We start from the raw sequence: 19,332 nt of genomic DNA, 5'->3' as shown, positions 1-19,332 counted from the left end.
AAAACCAGCGCTGCAGTACACCTAAGTACTCCCTCGGCAAGCGGGCAAAATAAGCGTAAGCCAGAGCTCACCGGCTCAATAAAAACTTTTAATTAGACGCCAAGGACTTCGTACAGTGCAACAGTGGATGTTCGCTGCTAGTGTTCACAAGAGTCCACCCTTATCCAATGTTAACTGCACCTGCATTTTCATTCCCCTGTCCCTCAATACTCCCATCAGGTTTCCTGTCGTGCCCAGTCTCCCAAAAGTTTCTTCCAGTTTATTCTCCGAACCAGTACTTCATAATTTCCAGCTGGTTTCGTCTGTGGTCCTGGGAAAACGGAAGCCCATGGGCCCCTCCTCACCAAGACATATTTTAATCAAACCCAATCCCAGTCCCTGAACTATGAGATGGGAAAGTAGGGGCCAGGGGTCCCCTTCATGATAAGCACATCATCCTTTAAAACTGTGTCTGTGTGTGTGTGTGTGTGTGAGAGAGAGAGAAAATGGGTGAAAGGTTTGTGAAATACTGTACAAGAAAAAACAGAATGAAAGGAGTCTGGGAGGGAGAAATATCCTAAGACATGAAAGGCAGGAGTCTACCTCCTGTCCATCATACTGTACCCCTTGCCACACAGGGGAAGGTTGAAGTCTCCAGGGAGGAGGAGGTGTAGAGCTGAGAAACCAATGGCCAAAGCTCTCACCAGGATGAGAGGTGGGGCCCCTGGCATCCATTATGTGGGGTTTCTCAGGGTAAAGGGGTGACTGAGGGGCAGGAAGATTCAGAATGATCTGTGAGGCCAACCCTTTGGATGACTGTTGATGGAGACAAATTGGAGGACTCTTGACAAAGTGCAAGAAGGACAAACAAAAATAAAGATAGGTGAAAGGGAAAATAACCCTCCAACATAAGAGACCAAAACAGGCAGTGGTGGCGGTGAAGGTAGACAAACGTGGTTTTCAGATTCTGATCTGGCCAAGGTTATAGAATGTGGGGCAGCCATAAGAAATATCAAGGCTTCAGGTAGCTAGCACCTTTCAAATTGGCACCATGGCCTTTCCCAGGGGGTGGGACCAACAGGAAGGTTTGAAGGATCCTCCAGCCCAAAGGTCTTAAGTAGCAGTGCAGGGTTTGATATGCCTTCTTCTCATTCCGTCTGCTGCACCTCTCTCCACCTGCAACGCAGCCTCAGTGGAGGGGGGACGGGATGAGGCAGGGAAGGAGTGCTCATCATCTAGCTCCTGAGACGTCAAGAGATAATCTCGGCAGTATCAGGCTGGTAAATGTAGTGGTCCTGGTATTGGGTGACTTTCTGACCTGCTCTTTACTCTCTTCCAAGCAAGCATCCCTCCAGAAGGTACCATGACCCGGACGACTCTTCACATCAGGGATAAGAAAAACACAAACAGTTCCACATCTCAGAGATTCCCATCGTGAGACAACATCTGTTTTTGGGAGTCCAAGTGATTGGGGTATATGTGGGCATGTCATGCCTGCCTGGGGCTGAGAACCTCCACTGCCCTCTCCTAGGCTTGGCTCAGCTGGTCTGGGGAGAGGCACTGGAGCACACATACCCACTTGTCACTTTCCAAAACAACTACTCTCTCAACCTGACTTTTCACAGTGGTGCTCCAAGTCCAGTGTGCCCCAGACAGCCTGATCTGCTTAGAACTGTGCCCACCACTGGAGTCACCTGGGCCAGGGGAAGCCACCAGCTTATATGTCCTGGGGCTGCTGGGACTGAAGGAACATGGAAGGGACAGGGCTCTGGGGTTGAAGGAAAAGCTACATTACATTTTTCCATCTATCTGAGGAAGGGGTGGGCTCTGACTGCAGGATTGGTGCTTTAGCAGGACTAAGACAGTAGCCTGGTTCACAGATGTTAAAAAAAATACACACACTAAACAAATTATCAACATTTCTCCCCAACCTAATAACTCTCCAAAGAGAGGACAAGTGCTCTGGAGAACCAGAGGTTTTTGCTGCTCCTACTCCCTGTGCAAAAGTGCCTGGGACCTTGCCCCCCGTGGCAGGAAAAAGCAGGTAGTCTGGTGGGCAGCTCAGCCCCAAAATAAAAATAAGCAAGCCTAAGAGATGAAGCAGGAAAGGGCTGATGGCAGCTGCCTGGAATCTGGGCTGAAAGCCCAAGAGGAAGGTAGTAAGCAAGCTCTATATACAGCTCTTCTCGGGATCTCAGGGACACAGATGGAGAGGAAGCCAGGAGAAGGGTGAGCAGGGATGGGTGGGGTGGGATTGGCGGGGTGGGTAGGTGTCCTTGGGGCAGGACTGAGTACAGGGACTGAGTGAGGGAGCCCAGTTTGGCAAGAAAATTAAAACTAATGGGGGCAGGGATCCAGGCACGGAGCCTCTTCAGCAAGAGCAGTTCAAAGTCTCTGTCCCTGTCCCAGACAGGCCACCTGGCCCAGGGCAGGGCTAGGTAGGTGGTGGGAGCACTTGGAGAAGGGACTGTCCTTCCCAATATGCCCCTGACCCAGAGTAGTGTGGCAAACAGCAGGCTTCTCTTCCGCTACCGGTTACCAGTGTCTCGAGTCCACCAGCTCAGGTCGGAGGCTGAGTTTCTTGAGGCTCTCGTAGCCCACCACAATGACAATGGTGGAGGGCGTGGCTGAGATGATTCTGGCTGAGAGGCCCTTCATGAGGCCCCAAGGCCCCTCTTCTGCCATCAGCTGTCTGAAGGTCAGGATGATGGAGTTCTTGCCCTCAACCTGGAAAAGTCAACACAGTGGAGGGCCGTGGTCTGCAGGCAAAGCCCCTCTGCTGGGTCTCCCACTGCCTTAGGCTACGGTGGGAAGAACCAGATTTGGGAGTGACAGAGCTGGATTCTGCTTCTGAGGGACAGTGTGGCACAGTGAGTTAGTATGGGCTCTGGTGCCAGACTGCCTGGGTTTGAATTGTGCTCCCCAGTTGACTAACAGCATAACCTCAGGTGATTTACTTAACTCTTTGCACCTCAGTTTCCTCAAATATAAAACAGTGACAATAGCACCTACCCCACGTGGTCTTTCTGAGCAGTAAACACAAGACTACTTGTAAATGCTAAGAACAGTGCCTGGCAGACAGTGTTCAATGAATGTTAGCTGTTATGAATATCATTTGATAAACTACATAGCTATGAGTCTTTAGACTGGGCGCTTCTCTCTGGTCTCAGGGAGGCTGGATTAAATCACCTCTAAGGTCCTCTGCAGCTCTGCCAGCCTGTGATTTTGATTCTGATCATCTCAATCCCTCTGAACCCCCAGGGCTAGAGTCCTCCCCTCTGACCCTGTCATCTCCCACGCACCCCGTGACCTGTCTTCCCTATCACACTGGAAGCCTGGCTAAGGCAGGAATCTCTTCTCTTTTCTTTTTTAACAGTCCTGCCCATCTCCACCACCAACCCTTTCATACCCTGACACCAAGCTATACCTTTAGAGACGCCCCACTCAGACCCTCAGCCAACGCAGGACAGAGGCACTCCTTGTTATACCTCCCCCTGTACTGTACGACCTTCACAAGGTAATCCCTTCTATGGCTATGAACATCTTCCTCTTCCTCCCTGCCTCCTTGAGCACCCTCCTCCACACTCCCTCTTCCGCTCCAGTACTCTCATCCGACCCCCTCTGCTCCCCTAACCCTCCCACTATCCACGGCCTTGTCAAGGGCTATTTCAGCTATGCCTCTGGGTCCTCACATACACTTTGTCTCCAGCCTGGGAGCTCCTCAAAGTAGACCTGTCCTTTCTCTTGGATCTCCTTGTGGGAGACCCAGGACAAAGCTCAGGAGAGAATGAGGATGAAACCTGTGCACTTTATTATTTGCAAACCAATCAGATGTCAATTTATTCATTTTCAAATGTGTGTGGTATGGCATGGGGGAGGGGGCATCCTTTCCTAGGGACACATATACCTAGATTTACCAGCCACCTCCATCCTGGTATCAGGGAAGCTGACTTCACCCCCAACCTGTTAAAAAAGTTATTTTCCTTCCTGCCCCTCCTCACCATAACCCAATGACCCCACTCTCTTGGACAGCTTTCCTCTTAAGCTACCCAAATCAGACATTAAAACCCCCCATTCTCTCCACCTAAAGCTTTATACAGCCAAAACCTACCATTTGTGTGTTACATATCATCATTCAGATTCTATTTCCTCAGACTAGGTGCTGTGAAATTGTCTTTGAGCTGACTGAAGACAGGGATTATAATTTCCGGACAGCACTACCAAGGGCTTTATCAGTGTTTTTGCTGAGTCCACACAGTACAATCTGTGAAACCTATTCCAGAACAGTCACTCTCACTGTCTGTAGAGAGATCATAGACTAGTGGAGAAACCTGGCAGACTTCTGAAATTAACTGAAATCAATATGTCTAATAACCACAAACCTGCAAGGTAAGGAAAAGGTGGTTGATAAGCTATGCTAATAGAATGAAAGGCTGGAAGAAACCAGTAAGAATTCCTAGAGGCCTGGGCAAGTAAAGGAGTAGAGGCATGCAAAGTAGCAGACAGGATGAGACAAACATTCTAGGTGCTTCGAAGTGTTCAGCTGGTTTCTGCAGATGGTAAGGTGTAACCACAAGGAAAGGCTTGGATGACCAGGATAAGGCTGGCTGGACTAGCGGGCCATGACACAAGACATCAGGGGAAGCTGGAGGGCCTGAAGATCATGCTTCTAATGGCTTCTCTGGGAGGAGGGTGGAGAAGGAGGCTGGTCTTACCTGTACTCGGGTTCGGATGACATCCATGGGATTGGTGAGGATGGAAGCAGTGGCTGCAGCCAGGGGCCCCGAGATGGCTTGAAAGACAATGTGAGGGCACTCCTTAGGACAGAGGTACGAGAGCTGCTCTGGAATCAAGGGAAAGACAATGCCTCAAGACATGAGGTACCACCCCATCCACCCTCACGCTGTTTCTACCAGTTGGCCCAACGATGACAAACCCTCCATCCTTAGCCCCTTCATAACCTGTAACTCCCATCTTTTCTTTTCTTTGCTTCCATCTGAACTAACAAAAAATTATAAATCTCAGGCCCCTTCCAGAAGTCGTGTTGGTTATATCACCCATTTTGAATAGGATAAGATTCCTCTGGAGGGGGCCGGCCCGTGACCAAGTGGTTAGGTTCAAGCGCTCCGCTTCAGCCACCAAGGGTTTTGCCAGTTCGGATCCTGGGCATGGACATGGCACCGCTCGTCAGGCCACGCCGGGGTGGTATCCCACATGCCAAAGCTGGAACGACCCACAACTAAAAATATACAACTATGTACAGGGGGCTTTGGGGAGGAAAAAGGAAAAAATAAATTAAAAAAATCTTAGGGGCCGGCCCCGTGGCCGAGTGCTTGAGTTCACGCACTGGGCTTCGGTGGCCCAGGGTTTCGCTGGTTCGGATCCTGGGCGTGGACATGGCACCACTTCTCAGGCCATGCTGAGGTGGCGTCCCACATGCCACAACTAGAAGGACCCACAACTGAAAAAAAATATACAACTATGTACGGGGGGGATTTGGGAGAAAAAGGAAAAATAAAAAAAATAATAATTATAATAAAACAAAAAAATCTTAAAAAAAAAGATTCCTCTGGAGAAGGGGATTTCAAATCTTCTTTGCTTGCTGACTCCTTTCATCTGAGGGACAGAAATCCTTCCTGATGTAAAAACCTTATGCCTGTGCTCTACTCCTCCCAATTCACAGACTAGAAAAACACACACTACATATTTTCTTCTTTTTTTTAAAGATTGCACCTGAGCTAACATCTGTTGCCAATCTTCTTTTTTTTCCTTGGCCGGCCCATATGTTCTTATATATGCACTGAACAACTGGTAACACTGATTGTCTCTAAGGAAGGGCCTGGGTGACTATGGTGGATGACGAGCCTTTTCACTGCATACCTTTTCCCAACCTCTGAATTTTGAACCATGTGAATGTTTTTAAAAATAAAAACAAGGGCCAGGCCAGTGGCATAGCGGTTAAGTGTGCACATTCTGCTCTGGTGGCCTGGGATTCACCAGTTTGGATCCTGGGTGCGGACATGGTACCGCTTGGCAAGCCATGCTGTGGTAGGCGTCCCACATACAAAGTAGAGGGAGATGGGCACAGATGTTAGTTCAGGCCTAGTCTTCCTCAGCAAAAAGAGGAGGATTGGCAGCAGATGTTAGCTCAGGGCTAATCTTCCTCAAAAAAATGAAATAAAATAAAATAGACAAATAAATAAATAAATAATAAAATAAAAACAACTAGAATTAAAAGAGAAAGTCAGGAGCCAGCCCTGTGGCATAGTGGTTAAGTTTGGCACGCTCCACTTCAGTGGCCTGAGTTCGCAGGTTCTGATCCCAGGCATGGACATACACCACTCATCAGCCATGCTGTGGTGGCAACCTACATATAAAGTGGAGGAAGACTGGCACAGACATTAGCTCAGGGCGAATCTTCCTCAAGCAAAAAAAAAAGAGAGAGAGAGAGTCATATCCTATAGTGAGAACTTTTCTCCAGGCCATATCAAGAAAGAAAAACTCACTTTTCAAAATGCTCATGAAGAAGATGGAACAGTACCCAGATCCACCCATTCCCAGTATTGCTGGGAAGTTCACCTGCAACTGAATTTTTTTTGCTTTACCTGCTCTGGAGATGAAAAACAAGAATTCATTCATTTATTCAACAAAGATTTATCTACCACAAGCCAGTCACCCTGGGTTCTGAGGATATAACTGAATAAAGCAGCCTGAAATCCCTGCCTTTATGAAATTTACATTTTAATGGGGGAAGACAGGCAGTAAACAAATAAAAAGCAAAATATATAGCTATGTCAGAAGGAGATATGTGCTAGCTATAGATAAAAATAAAGCAGGAAAGGGGGATAGGGAATGCCAAGAGTAGGGAGTGAAGAGGTTGCCATTTTAAATAAGGTAGTCGTGGACACCCTCTCCAGGAAGGTGAAGTTTGAGCAAAGACCTAAAGGAGAATGCAAGCCATATGGATCTGTGGAAAGAATTTTCCAAGCAGAGGTAACATCCTATGCAAAGGCCCTGAGGCAGGAGCACATCTGAAGTCTTCAAGGGGCGGCAAGGCCAGTATGCCTGGAGCAGAATGAGTGAGGGAAAGAACAGTAGATGAGGTCCAAGAGATAAATCATTTAGGGCCTTGATAGCATTGCAAGGAGTTTGGCTTTTACTCTGAGTAAGGCTGCATGTAAAATAGATTCATCATCTCAAAGATCCCCTCTCAGTTTTCTCTCTAAGATTCAGTCACCATAATACCTTTAAGAATGTTTTTCTCATGTTCCTAGTTTTGGTAATTTGTAGCTAGGCAACTAAAGACTAGGGGACAAGTAGGAAGGTGGGGGGTTGGCAGGGCAGAAGTGAGGGCTTCTGAGTTGCAGCCGCATGGTAGAATTCCTTAAGCCCTACCAGAACTACCTCTCCTCCCATTTCTAACCACTTTCTTCCCTAGGATCAGCATGCAAACAGAAACAATGTAAACTGGCAGCTCTGCCTCACGAGTGTCCTGTTTTTCCCAAGAAGCAAGCATTTTGCAACCATTAGAAGGTAGCATCTGGACTGGCACTAGCAGCCTCCTTGGGCCTGTCTGCACTGGCCCCCAGGCCTGCAAGCTACAGCAGGATGCGGATTCCAATTCTAATCAAGCACACATGCCATTTTCCTGGGGCTTAGGGAGAGGATGAAAAAACAAAGGCAAGAGGGTTGGAGAAAGAGCCCATATCTTTCCTTCTCCATCATTCATTCAACAAATGTTTACTGGGCAACTATTTTAACATGAAGATTGCTAGGATCCATTCCCAAAGAATCTGATACAAAGGGCCAGGCTGGAGTCTAGGTATGTGAATTTTACCAAATACTCTAGATGAAAGACTGTGTTAAACAGAAGAAGAAAGAGCTATCAAAAAAAAAAAAAAAAAAAAAAAAAAGGTACAATCAGAAAATGGAAGAACCAGAAAAGTACAGTGCCATAGAGACAAATGATTATAGGTTAGGAAGTCATTACAAAATTTGGTTAGAAAAGTTCCAGGGGCTGGCCCAGTGGCATAGTGGTTAAGTTCACACACTCCGCTTTGGTGGCCTGGGGTTCACCGGTTCGGATTCTAGGCTTGGACCTGCACACTGCTCATCAAACCATGCTGTGGCAGCATCCCATATGCAAAGTAGAGGAAGACTGGCACAGATGTTAGCTCAGGGACCATCTTCCTCAAGCAAAGAGGAAGATTGGCAACAGATGGTAGCTCAGGGCCAATCTTCCTCACCAAAAAAAAAGTTCCAAATGGGATGGGACAGAATGCCCACTGTCAATGGTTAAGAGCCAGCAGCAGGGATTAGGGAGATTACTGGCATAGACTGTGCCCTAACTGGAGTTTGGTAGTCACCCAAAACTGTGGATGTCAGAGGGCAGCAGGCACACTCAGGTCCTGCTCTTGGTGATGTACTCTGCCCTTTCAGAAGGAAACCTGGCAATACGTTTATTGAGGCCCTCAAAAATGTTATCTTTTGACCTAGTAATTCCATTTCTGGGAAATACTTAAAAAGCAATAAAATTTCTTATGAACAAAAATACATTATAGGAGCGGAGAGCTTCAAGGTTATATCACATCTTGAATTTAACAATGCTGAGGAAAGGCATCCAACTCAAAAGCTCACTGTAATCCATCAATTTCATCTTCAAATCCCAAATATCCCATGAATTTTGTCATTCCCCACCTTCCAATTCTCTGCCAATAATCCACTAACCTTAGTTGATCCCAATGCACCCAGAACATCTCTATGTTCCACAGTCATCTACTTTACTTGTCTGATTCCCTCCACTATAAAACAGTCATGCACCGTATAACGACATTTCAGTCAATGATGAACTGCATATAATGGGATCATGGTCCCATAAGATTAATACCTTATAGCCTAGGTGTGTAGTAGACCATACCACTTAGGTTTGTGTAAGTACACTCTATGTTTGCACAACGATGAAATCGCCTGATGACACATTTCTCAGAACACATCTCCATCATTAAGCAACACATGCCTGTATAAGCTCCTTGAAGGCAAGAACCACGTCTTACTCATCTTTGAATCCTCTTAGATTTAAATGTTTGCTGAATAAATGCCCATTCTCTCATTAACTCTCCCACTCCAACATGCACAGAGCAACAGTATCTCAGCCCCATTAGTAGACCCACCCTCCACCCCACTCTCCCAGGCCCTGCTTACCTGCATAGAAGTGATAGAAGGGCCACCAGACGGCACTGTTTGGGATGTAGGTAAGCAGTGAAGCCACATAGCCTCGGTAGAAGCCTCGAAGCCCATCAGCCCGCAGGATCTGCCTGATGATGTCCTTGGTTTGGCCAAAGGCAACTACCCCTTGTCCCTCTGCGTTCCCTCGCACTTGGAAGCGGCCCATTTTCTCACCCTTGCGCTGCATCATCAAGTGCTGGGAGACCACGTCAATGGGCACTGTGATGCTCTGAGCCACAAGAGAGGCTGAGCCACCGGCCACCAGAGATTTGACTGTGTTGCTCTGGCTGTAGTCAGCTACAAATTTCCGGGTGAGCTCGTAAGTGGTGACATAGCACTGGCCAGAGATGAGGGTGAAGGTGTTGACCAGGAACCCCCGGTAGAGGCCAGTCACACCATCTGCTCGCAGGATCTTGATGAAGGCGTCAAAGGTACCATGGTAGAGGCTCTTGCCTTTCTGAACCTGCAGCCGAGTGCGGATGAGGGTGAATGGGTAGACGCTGACACGGATCATCATCGTCATTGCCACACCAAACACGTAGAACTTCTTCTTGTCCAGGTGTTCCCACTCGATGATCTGGATGTTGCGTTTGTCCTCCATTGTGCCTGAAGACCTGAGGAGTTGAGCAGGGTGGAGGGATGTGAGGAAGGAGGTCAGAACTTCACACTTTCCCTTCCTGGTCAGGCTCTGAAACTTCATTCTCAGGCCTCATCTCCTGGGGGATTCACCTCCCCAAAGCTTAGACTTTACCCAGTCTGGCTCTGCCAACCCCCGCCTGAGTCTTCCTTCACAGATCACGATACTGCCCCTCTCTCACCTTTATCAGTCCTTCCCAATTCCAGAAATTGTTCCTCGGCAACTCCCCCAACTCCACTCCCACCTCGGTTCCCTACCCCCAGCCCATCCGGTCTCTATTCTGGTCTCTCTGCCTCTGCCTGGGCCCTGGTGTCATGGCCCATTCTCCTTCTCCTCTGGCTCACCCAGGCAGAGCTCAGGATGCTGTGGACAAACTGATCACCTGGCAAGATGCAAGGCCTTTAAGTGGGCTAATGCGATGTCACTAAGTGACATTTAGGAGGTTCCTAAAGGCTGAAGGGAAGTGCTCCATTTTTGATGCTCCTGGGCCCACTGAGGAGCCACTACCTTTGACCTTTCACCCTCAGCAGGGTACCTGTGTTATCACCATTTACCAGCTGACTCACCTTACTTTATTTCTGGTTTCCCATGCTGGCCCCTCTGAGCTCCCCTGACCCACACCCACTTCACTTATATTTTCTCCAGTCTGCATTAGGAGAAAGTGTGGCAAAGATGCTAAGTGGGGCTTTCACACCATAGGACCCCCCCCACTCCCCTCACCCCCGCCCTCCAATGAAAGGAGTTAGAAAGTTAGGAACAAGCCAAAGGTCAGAGTCCTCTTTGGTTATTAGATAACTCACTCTAGAGAAGGAAAAGAACCACCTGAGAGCTAAGCAGTTTCCCTAAAGAATCTTGATAACTACAGGGTAGAGAACATAACATGATAAATCATGACCTCAGCGTTATATAATGAAGGGAGATTCAAGTGACACAGAAGATACAGACTCTGCCTTCAAGAACTTCACAGTCTATTCAAGGAGACACAGTATCCCTCTGGGGAATGGATGTAAGATATGGAGACAAAGAAACTAGGGCAAATTAATGTACATGTGGCCCTCATGTTAAGTGTATCCATCACCTAAAGTTTAAACAAAACTAATAATCTTACTAATGCAATAACTGTGTAAAATCAGGAGCTTCCAACTTAAGAACTGGCAAACGAGAGGACATCATATATTGGACATATTCTTATTGGACATATTCTTAGTGACGATCTAAGTGCTCCTGTGTAAGGTACTAGACGCTTTCAGCCGGAAGGGGAAAGTGGGAAGTTAAATTCCAGGACGTACGAAGTCAGGGGCTCCCCAGGCTCTGAGAGATATCCCTAAGGGCTGGGAAAGGAGATGGCCACATCAAAGGGACCACTCTAGAGGGCTGAAATGTTTTACACAAGCAGTCCTGATGCCAGTGCCTTGGCAGACCTCATATCAAGTGTCTAATCAGAGTCCATCTTCAACCGCTGTCCCCAGCCAAAGGTCCCAACTAGCCTAAGCAGCTTCTTGGTTTGCCATGGAAGTCAGCAGGGAAGCAAGGTTAGCTTTTCGGAATCCCCTGAGCTGGACTGTATCACTTTCATTAAAGGATGGGCCACCTGCAGGGCAAACTGAGTACATGCAAACTGAGGGAAAACCTCAGCTTCAAGGTGAGGTACATGTAACCAAGACAGGCTTCCTGGAGGAGGACAAAGCAGCATGAATGAAGGAGGAACACATGGAGACAGTGAAAGAAAGAGAACAATGGCTTGAAACAACTGGGTTGGCCAGAATGGAGAATCTAGGCTGTGGGAAATGAGCTAGAGGTGGGGTTCTAGGAGAACCCCTGGAACACTGATGTGCCCCTTGCTGTGGGCAAAAGTGGCCCTTCCTCCCCAACCTCAGCCTAAGACACCCACCAAGTCCAGCAGGGCAATCTTCTCCTTTGAGACTCTTCAAGAGAAGGTAGTCACTGTCTCCCCTGCCCCAGGATGTTTGTCATCCAGGGTCCCAAGGTCATGTTTCCACTACCACTGAGAGATGAGGAGAGATAGACACTAGGCTTTACTGAATACCTATTACCTCATTTAATCCTTAAAACTTAACCTATGTACAGTTAGACACTTCTGCTAAACGAGGAGATGGAGGGTCAGATAGGTTAAAAGGAAAAAGCCCAAGGTCATGCAGCTGGTCACTGGTGGTGGCAGGATATGAGCCAAGATTTCTCCTCTACTCCTCCACGCCTTCTCCCTCATGGAAGTTGAGGAGTTCCAACACAATCACTCTGTTCAGTCTAAAGCCAAATCATTGCCACCTGTGGGAGGCAGAATTTACGCCCTCATGACTGCCAGTCACCCAAGGGTTAAGCATAAACTCCTGGTCCTGCAGATGCCCAGGGACTTCTCTCAGCTTTGTTTCAGAAAAATCAAAAGCTGCCTCTGCTTTCCCAGAGTGCTTCTGGAGTGACCGAGCTGTGTGGCTGGGCGGGCACATTGTTGTCACAGGACAAATAAATACAGCAGGGCTCAAGCAGGAAGGCCTCCTGCTGGGCTCATGCAAACCGCATGTGAAGCAGGGCAGAGGGACAGAGCAAAAAAGGATTCTGTTCCAGGACCTGGCTTCACTGGCACGCTCTCAACTTGTCCAGCTGAATCACAAAATACCAACATCTCCTGATGAGAAACCCATCAGTGTAAAGGGAGAAACTGGTGGGCTGGGTATACCTCCTCTCCACTTTCACTCTCCCTATACCAGAAAAATCACACCAGACTCTTCACTAGGTTCTGAGATAAGATTCTGGTTCAGGACAAGGCAGTATCACCTGGAAAGTAAGGTCATGCAATGAAAAGACTACTGGTAGTCAGAAGAATCAAGTTTGAGTTCCACTTCCATTACTTACTAGTAGGATTGGAACCAAGTCACTTCACCGAAATTCAGCTTCCTCATCTGTAAGATGGGGCTAATCAAGACTGCCATGGCTATATAATAGCGTGGTGCAACTCAGATGAGCTAAGACGTGTGAAAGCATTTTGTTAACAGCAAAGCATTACTACCACTGCAGAAAGCTCTATTGGACAGTGCTGCTCTAAATCTTTGCTACTCAGACTGGTGCACAGACCAGCAGCATGGGCATAAGGCAGGACCCAGTGCCCCACTTCCCTACTTTCCTCCATCTCTTACATGTGCCAATCTATTTTAAATTCCCAGAAGGAAGGGGAGACACTAAAGGACTAAAGCAGGTAACTCCTACCATTGCCATGGTGACAGGAGAAGCCACTAAGGGTCATGCCTCAGAGGGATAAGCCTCTACAGGTGAAGGGGGAGAGGGCGTTGTACCCACTCTCTTTACCCCTTTAAAAGGTGGGGATGCTCCTAAAAGGTGGGATCTCAACTTGCTCTTTGTTATATAACCTCCCAACTTCCTGCTGAAATATCAAAACCAGTGCCCCTTGTTTCACCCTCTGGGAAATCCTCTTTGCAGACACTGCCTGTTTGCAAACTTCCTTCAGCCTTCCCTTCTCCCACCTTCTTTATGACTCTTTCCCAGACCATTAATTATAAGCATGGCTCCAATTCTGAGTTTTCCCCCATCTTTTAACACTGCTCAGGCACAAAAGGTTGAAGTCCCCCTTCCTATGGGGACCCAACAGATGATCCAGGATGTCCTGAAGTCATCAAATGAGATGTCAGAGGCAAAGCCCCCGCTACTGAGGCCATCAGTGTAAAGGGAGAAACTGGTGGGCTGGGTATACCTCCTCTCCACCTTCACTCTCCCTATACCAGAAAAATCACACCAGACTCTTCACTAGGTTCTGAGATAAGATTCTGGTTCAGGACAAGGCAGTATCACCTGGAAAGTAAGGTCATGCAATGAAAAGACTACTGGTAGTCAGAAGAATCAAGTTTGAGTTCCACTTCCATTACTTACTAGTAGGATTGGAACCAAGTCACTTCACCGAAATTCAGCTTCCTCATCTGTAAGATGGGGCTAATCAAGACTGCCATGGCTATATAATAGCGTGGTGCAACTCAGATGAGCTAAGACGTGTGAAAGCATTTTGTTAACAGCAAAGCATTACTACCACTGCAGAAAGCTCTATTGGACAGTGCTGCTCTAAATCTTTGCTACTCAGACTGGTGCACAGACCAGCAGCATGGGCATCACCTGGGAGCCTGTTAGAAATACAGAATTTCAGGATCCCCTTAGATCTGCTGAATAAGAGCCAGCATTTTAACAAGATCTCTGAATGACTAATATGTGTATCTGAGTTTGGAAAGCACAGCTTTAAATGTTAAGAATTGTCAATATTATAACAATGATAACAACTACTCTAGGAGCCCAGGACCACTGAGACTAGGTTAGGAGCCCTCTGACTCCATCCTGACTTGTCACCAGAACTGGGCCCAATGATGACTACTAGACTCATTCAGATCTTTTCAGGGAACCACCTCACCAAATCAAATCACCTTCTGCAACTCCTGACAAGACACCATGGGGTTTGGTCCCCACTTCTCCTCTGGAAACAAGATCTCTTCTTCCTCCTTCTGTTCCTCTGTTTTCCCTTCTGCATCTGCATCAAGGCTCTGCAACCTGGGAGCGATCTACGACATGATCGTGAATATATTTACACGCTTGCCTACCTGTCCTAATGAATATACATTTCCTTAGGGGAGGTCCCTCCCTATGCCTCCGACTCCTCCTTTGAGATAATCTTCTCCCTCGGACATGATGAGATTCCCACCCAGCCTTCCTCTGGTCTTCCATAGGTACCCACGTGATCCCTCATCACAGACACCACATGACAATCCTCTCCACCTACTCCACATGACACCCGCTTTGTGCAGCTTCTGTCCTGACCCCCGCACAGCGGCCTCTGGGTCCTCGGACATGCCCCTCGCCATGCCTCTCGTCATGCTTCTTTCGCTGTCAGCGAACTCATGCTCCTCCAACAGGACGAGATGCCTTGTTGGAGTCGTCCTTCATCCCCAGAACTGCGTGGCGGGCTCTCATGGAACTGCGGTCGAGCACTGCAGACACCCGCTGCCTCCTTGACAGCTCCAGGTCCTCGGAGACCTTAGTCCTCAGGCACCCAAAGCTGGTGGTCTCTTACCTTCTCAGGTCAGGGCGGTTCCGCCGCGTCTGAGGTGAACTCCACGCCCGGACCTCTAGGCCGCAGCTCCCACTCTATCCTGTGTTCCCCGCGACTTCTGGCTTCGGGTCGCATCTTCCTCCATCTCGCCGGGGACCCCGGTACTGCCGGAACCGGAAATTGGGAAGCTGTCACTCCCGCCCCCTGCAGGGGCGGGGATGAGCGGTGGGCAACTCCACCAATGGCGTTCTTTGAGCCTCTTCCCCCGACCCCGGAACAAGGAGAGACTGCCCTGGGGGCCATCTTGAATTTGGGCAGAAGCCACGCCTTCTTTAGCTTCGCCTTGCCCCCAGCTCTACGGCGCTTGCGTGTCTTTCCCAGTGCGCGGAAATCCAGTTTGGGGCTGCTTCTTGAAGATGCGATTCTAAATGGGTCACGTTGTGTTTCAGATCTATTAGAATCTTTAAATGGAAATCTAATCTGTAATTTTTGCGTAACTTTTCTCATTTATAGAGCCAAAACAGTAGAGACCAGTGTCCTGCAGGAAGGACTAAGGTTAGACAACTAATTTTGTGGTTTGGGAACTCAAAAAATTGCAGGAATAGGGGACATCCTGGGAGTGGAATAAATGACATTAAGAGTCTCTTCCGGCTATGAAACTATTGGCCGTAGTACATGGATTTAAAAGAGGAAGAGCTCTTTAAATGAGGGACTAGAGGTCTGGGGTGGAGAGTCAATTTGTTTCAAAATAGATATTTCTAGGGCCTGGCCCCGTGGCCGAGTGGTTAAGTTCGCGCGCTCCACTGCAGGCAGCCCAGTGTTTCATTGGCCCGAATCCTGGGCACGAACATGGCACTGCTCGTCAAACCACGCTGAGGCGGGGTCCCACATGCCACAACTAGAAGGACCCACAATGAAGAATATACAACTGTGTACTCAGGGGCTTTGGGGAGAAAAAGGAAAAAAAATAAAAATCTTAAAAAAAATAGATATTTCTACCAACATAATGACAGAAAGACAACTCAATTTGAAAAATCGGCAAAGGACATTTCTCCAAAAAAGATAATAAATGGCCAGCAAGCACATGAAAAGATGTTCAACTATCATTAGTCATTAGGGAAATGCAAGTCAAAACCATAGTGAGATCCCACTTCACACTGACAAATAAAAATGGCAAGCAATAGGATATATTGGAGAATATGAGGAAGCCATTTGGTGTAAACCTAACTCGCCCTGACCTTGTCCTTCCAAAACGGCCTGACCGAGGCCAGCCGTTGAGCATGCATTGTATATCTGCTTTAAATATTCCATATGGCAAGAGCAAAGGCCCTTGAGATAAAGGTTCAACTTTCCTCCCCCTCCCAACGTTGGCATTTCCTTAAGGATTAAGCATCTTTCCTTAGGCTAGAAACTGATTGCTGCGCTCACCTGTGACCGCCCAGCTGGAGACAATAGACTTGCCTCCTGCTACACCAGCCAAGACAGCAGACCCACTACCTGCTGTGTCCATCAAGCGCTGTGCCAACAGGGCAATCTTATGACTATTGTGGGAGGGACATTTCAATCATATGTGAAACAGCCTGTTTGGGGGTATATAACCACTCTGTATACCTCACTTCCTTGGTGCCCTTTCTTCCTTCGGGAAGAAAGGCCCCGGGCCATGGTCCTCAGATTTTAGCTCAGAATAAACTCTCCCAAGTTTTCATTTATAGATTGGTTATGGATTATGATGCGGGGTCGGTGAGCCGAGGAGTCGAAAGAAAGATTTCTTGGACTCTCAAGATCTGGCAGTAGTGCTCTTTTATTTAGAGAATAGTGTGGAATAGCATGGGGACAGGACCCATGGGCAGGCAGAGCTGCTGCGTGGGACAGGACCCACGGGCAGGAGGAGCTTCTGCTGCCCCCACTACTGCTGCAAACATGGGTGGAGAGTAAGGCTAAATTTAAGGCATAGGTTTGTGAGCCATCTCTTTACAAGACAAAGGAAAGAACATGTAAAAAAGTTAAAATGGTATCAGTGCAGGTGGGGTCTGGCCATTGGGTGGTCCTGCAACTTTTAGATAAGAATCAAATCGGATTAAGTAAAGGCCAGAAGCCACCACCCTAAATCAATTACATGAGGTTGCCAGACAGTAACCAACTTAAGTCCTTGCATTCCCCATTAAGAGTTTCCAAAGATAAGGCCATCCCCCCTTCCTTCACAAATGCAAATGTCTCTTATCAAAGGGCAAGCAAACTCTGCTCCTCAGAGCCTGCTTCTCATCTGCAGTTTTAAAATTAACCAGCCTAAAATCCTTATCAGATTATTTTCATCGACAACACCCACTAGGATGGCTTTAATTAAAACAAACAAACAAAACCCCAGAAAGTAACAAGTGTTAGCAAGGATGTAGAGAAATGGAATCCTCAGATATCATGGGTGGGAATGTAAAATGGTGTAGCTGCTGTGGAAAACAAGTTGATGATTCCTCAATAAGTTAAAGAAAATTACCATATGACCAAGCCTGAATATACCCAAAGGAATTGAAAACAGGTTTTCAAAGAAAAACTTGTGCACTAATGTTCATAGCAGCACTACTCACAATAGCCAAAAAGTGGAAACAAATTGTGGTATATCCATACAATGGAATATTATCCAGTGATAAAAGGGAATGAAGTATTGATACACAACATGGATGACTAGAAACCATTATGCTGAGTGAAATAAGCCAGACACAAAGGTCACATGTTGTGTAATTTCATTTATAAATCAATTCTCTCTTTTTTTGGTAAGGAAGATTTGCTGTGAACTAATATCTGTGGCACTCCTCCTCTACTTTGTATGTGGGATGCCTCCACAGCATGGCTGATCAGTGGAGTAGGTCTGCACCTGGGATCCCAACCCTGTGAACCCGGGCCACTGGATTGGAGCGCCGGAACTTTAACCACTCAGCCACGGGGCGGCCCCTCCATTTATACGAAATATGCAGAAAAGACAACTCCACAGAGACAGAAAGCAGATTAGTGGGCTGGTAATTGCCTAGGACTCGGGGGAGAGAGAATAGGGAGTGACTGCTTAGTTAGTACAGAGTTTCCTTTTGGGGAGACCCACTCTGAATCCCCTACTGGAAATTGTAGACACTCTTCCAACTCTCAACGTTTCTCCAATTCAATTTTTTTTCCTCCATAGCACATCACCATCTAATGTACCCTACCTATTTTACTTATTTATATATCTATTATCTCTCTCCCACACAAGAATGTATGCTCCATGACAGCATGAATTGTGTCTGTTTTGTTTACTGATGTGCTCTCAGAACCTAACAGTGCCTGTCACATAGTAGGTGCTCAGTAAATATTTGTTTAATAAATGAATGTATTTCAGCATTGAGAGAGTGCCTGCCATATGCCAGGCACACAGAAACACAATGAAGCAGCAGCATTGTATACAAAGGGTTGTAGTGAGGTGTGCATAGGGCAATAACTCTGCATGGGAGGTTGGAGAAGAATCCACTGAGAGAATGATGCTCTAGGTGGAAGAAATAGCATGCCCACAGGAACCTCATGATTAGTTCCTTTACGCAGGATGTCTATTCATCTCTGTGTCTCCAAGGCCTAGAATAATGCTAGGCCCTCAATACAAGAAGGAATGTGACCAATGCCAAGGGCTGCAGAGCAGTCACACAGGATGAGACTGACCAAGGCTGTGCTCTCATAAACGGTAAGCATTCCGCAAGTGCCTCCTTTCACTATCACATAATGCCTCGTGCTGTAGGCTGTGGAGATGAGGCTGAGACACCTCTTGTCCCCAGGGTGTTGACAGTCCAGCAGGGGTAACACATTTGCCATCTCTTCTAGATTTTACATTCTTAAGGTTGGTCTAAGTACCTCGTGAGGGATACAGTGAGTGCTGGGGAAATCGTAGGGAAGAATAAACAGCCAGGACTGGGGCAGGCTGGGAAGAGGGTACAGAGGAGATAGCCTCTAAATTGTACCTTAACGGGAGATGAGGAAAGAGTACATTCCGGAGTGACAGTGGGGGGAGGCAGAGAAAGGGTGTGGTTCCAGGAGCCTCTGGGTTACCTGGATCAAGATGTCCAGCAAGCTTGTCCTTGTACTGCCTGGAGCACAGGAGAAAGCTCTGCTCTGGAGCGGTACATTTGACAGCAAGGGACCCATAATGCTTAAAGCCAGAAGAGCTTCCTGTGCATTCCTTCCTTCTGAGAGATGGAGAAATCAACGTGCAAGCAGGAAAGGCTGTCTTAGTCTATTAACAGCAGATGAAGGTCCCAGGAGCCCAATCTGGTCCAGTGCCCTTTTCATGACCCCACACTGCCCTACAGCCCTTGCCCGAGAGATCATCAGGGAGCCACAAGAGAGGAAGTCTGAAAAGGGTGCTTTGAACAGTGCAAGTCATGCTGGGGGTAAAAGTGCATTGGGTAATGTGAGG

General features: G+C 47.5%; 1 protein-coding gene across 2 annotated transcripts; it reads right to left on the bottom strand.

The window, feature by feature from the left end:
- Window positions 1–67: 67 nt before the first annotated feature.
- Window positions 68–15,219, bottom strand: SLC25A44 (solute carrier family 25 member 44). Of its 2 annotated transcripts, none has more exons than XM_014836989.3 (4): window positions 14,925–15,219; window positions 9,181–9,818; window positions 4,695–4,822; window positions 68–2,706 (listed from the first exon to the last, which is right to left on the bottom strand). In XM_014836989.3, the coding sequence occupies exons 2-4, from the start codon at window positions 9,803–9,805 to the stop codon at window positions 2,515–2,517; spliced, it is 945 nt and encodes a 314-aa protein (XP_014692475.1). In that variant the 5' UTR covers window positions 9,806–9,818; window positions 14,925–15,219; the 3' UTR covers window positions 68–2,514. The 2 variants fall into 2 exon arrangements, with proteins under 2 accessions (XP_014692475.1, XP_044614111.1); XM_044758176.2 differs by lacking the exon at window positions 14,925–15,219 and adding an exon at window positions 14,281–14,411.
- Window positions 15,220–19,332: the final 4,113 nt, after the last annotated feature.

Source organism: Equus asinus, chromosome 25 (genome assembly GCF_041296235.1).
Source record: "Equus asinus isolate D_3611 breed Donkey chromosome 25, EquAss-T2T_v2, whole genome shotgun sequence".
Lineage (NCBI taxonomy): Eukaryota > Metazoa > Chordata > Mammalia > Perissodactyla > Equidae > Equus > Equus asinus.
The sequence above is the reverse complement of the archived record's forward strand: the minus strand, read 5'-3'. Positions and strand labels throughout refer to the sequence as shown.

What these genes read in the sequence shown, in the direction of transcription:
- SLC25A44 (XM_044758176.2), bottom strand. Translation starts at nt 14,390, where the DNA reads ATGCAGATGCAGAAGGGAAAACAGAGGAACAGAAGGAGGAAGAAGAGA. An exon ending in CTTCTATCACTTCTATGCAG is followed by an intron (nt 4,823 to 9,180) that starts GTAAGCAGGGCC and finishes CCTTGATTCCAG; the next exon opens with AGCAGCTCTCGTACCTCTGT. An exon ending in TCATCCGAACCCGAGTACAG is followed by an intron (nt 2,707 to 4,694) that starts GTAAGACCAGCC and finishes TGACTTTTCCAG; the next exon opens with GTTGAGGGCAAGAACTCCAT.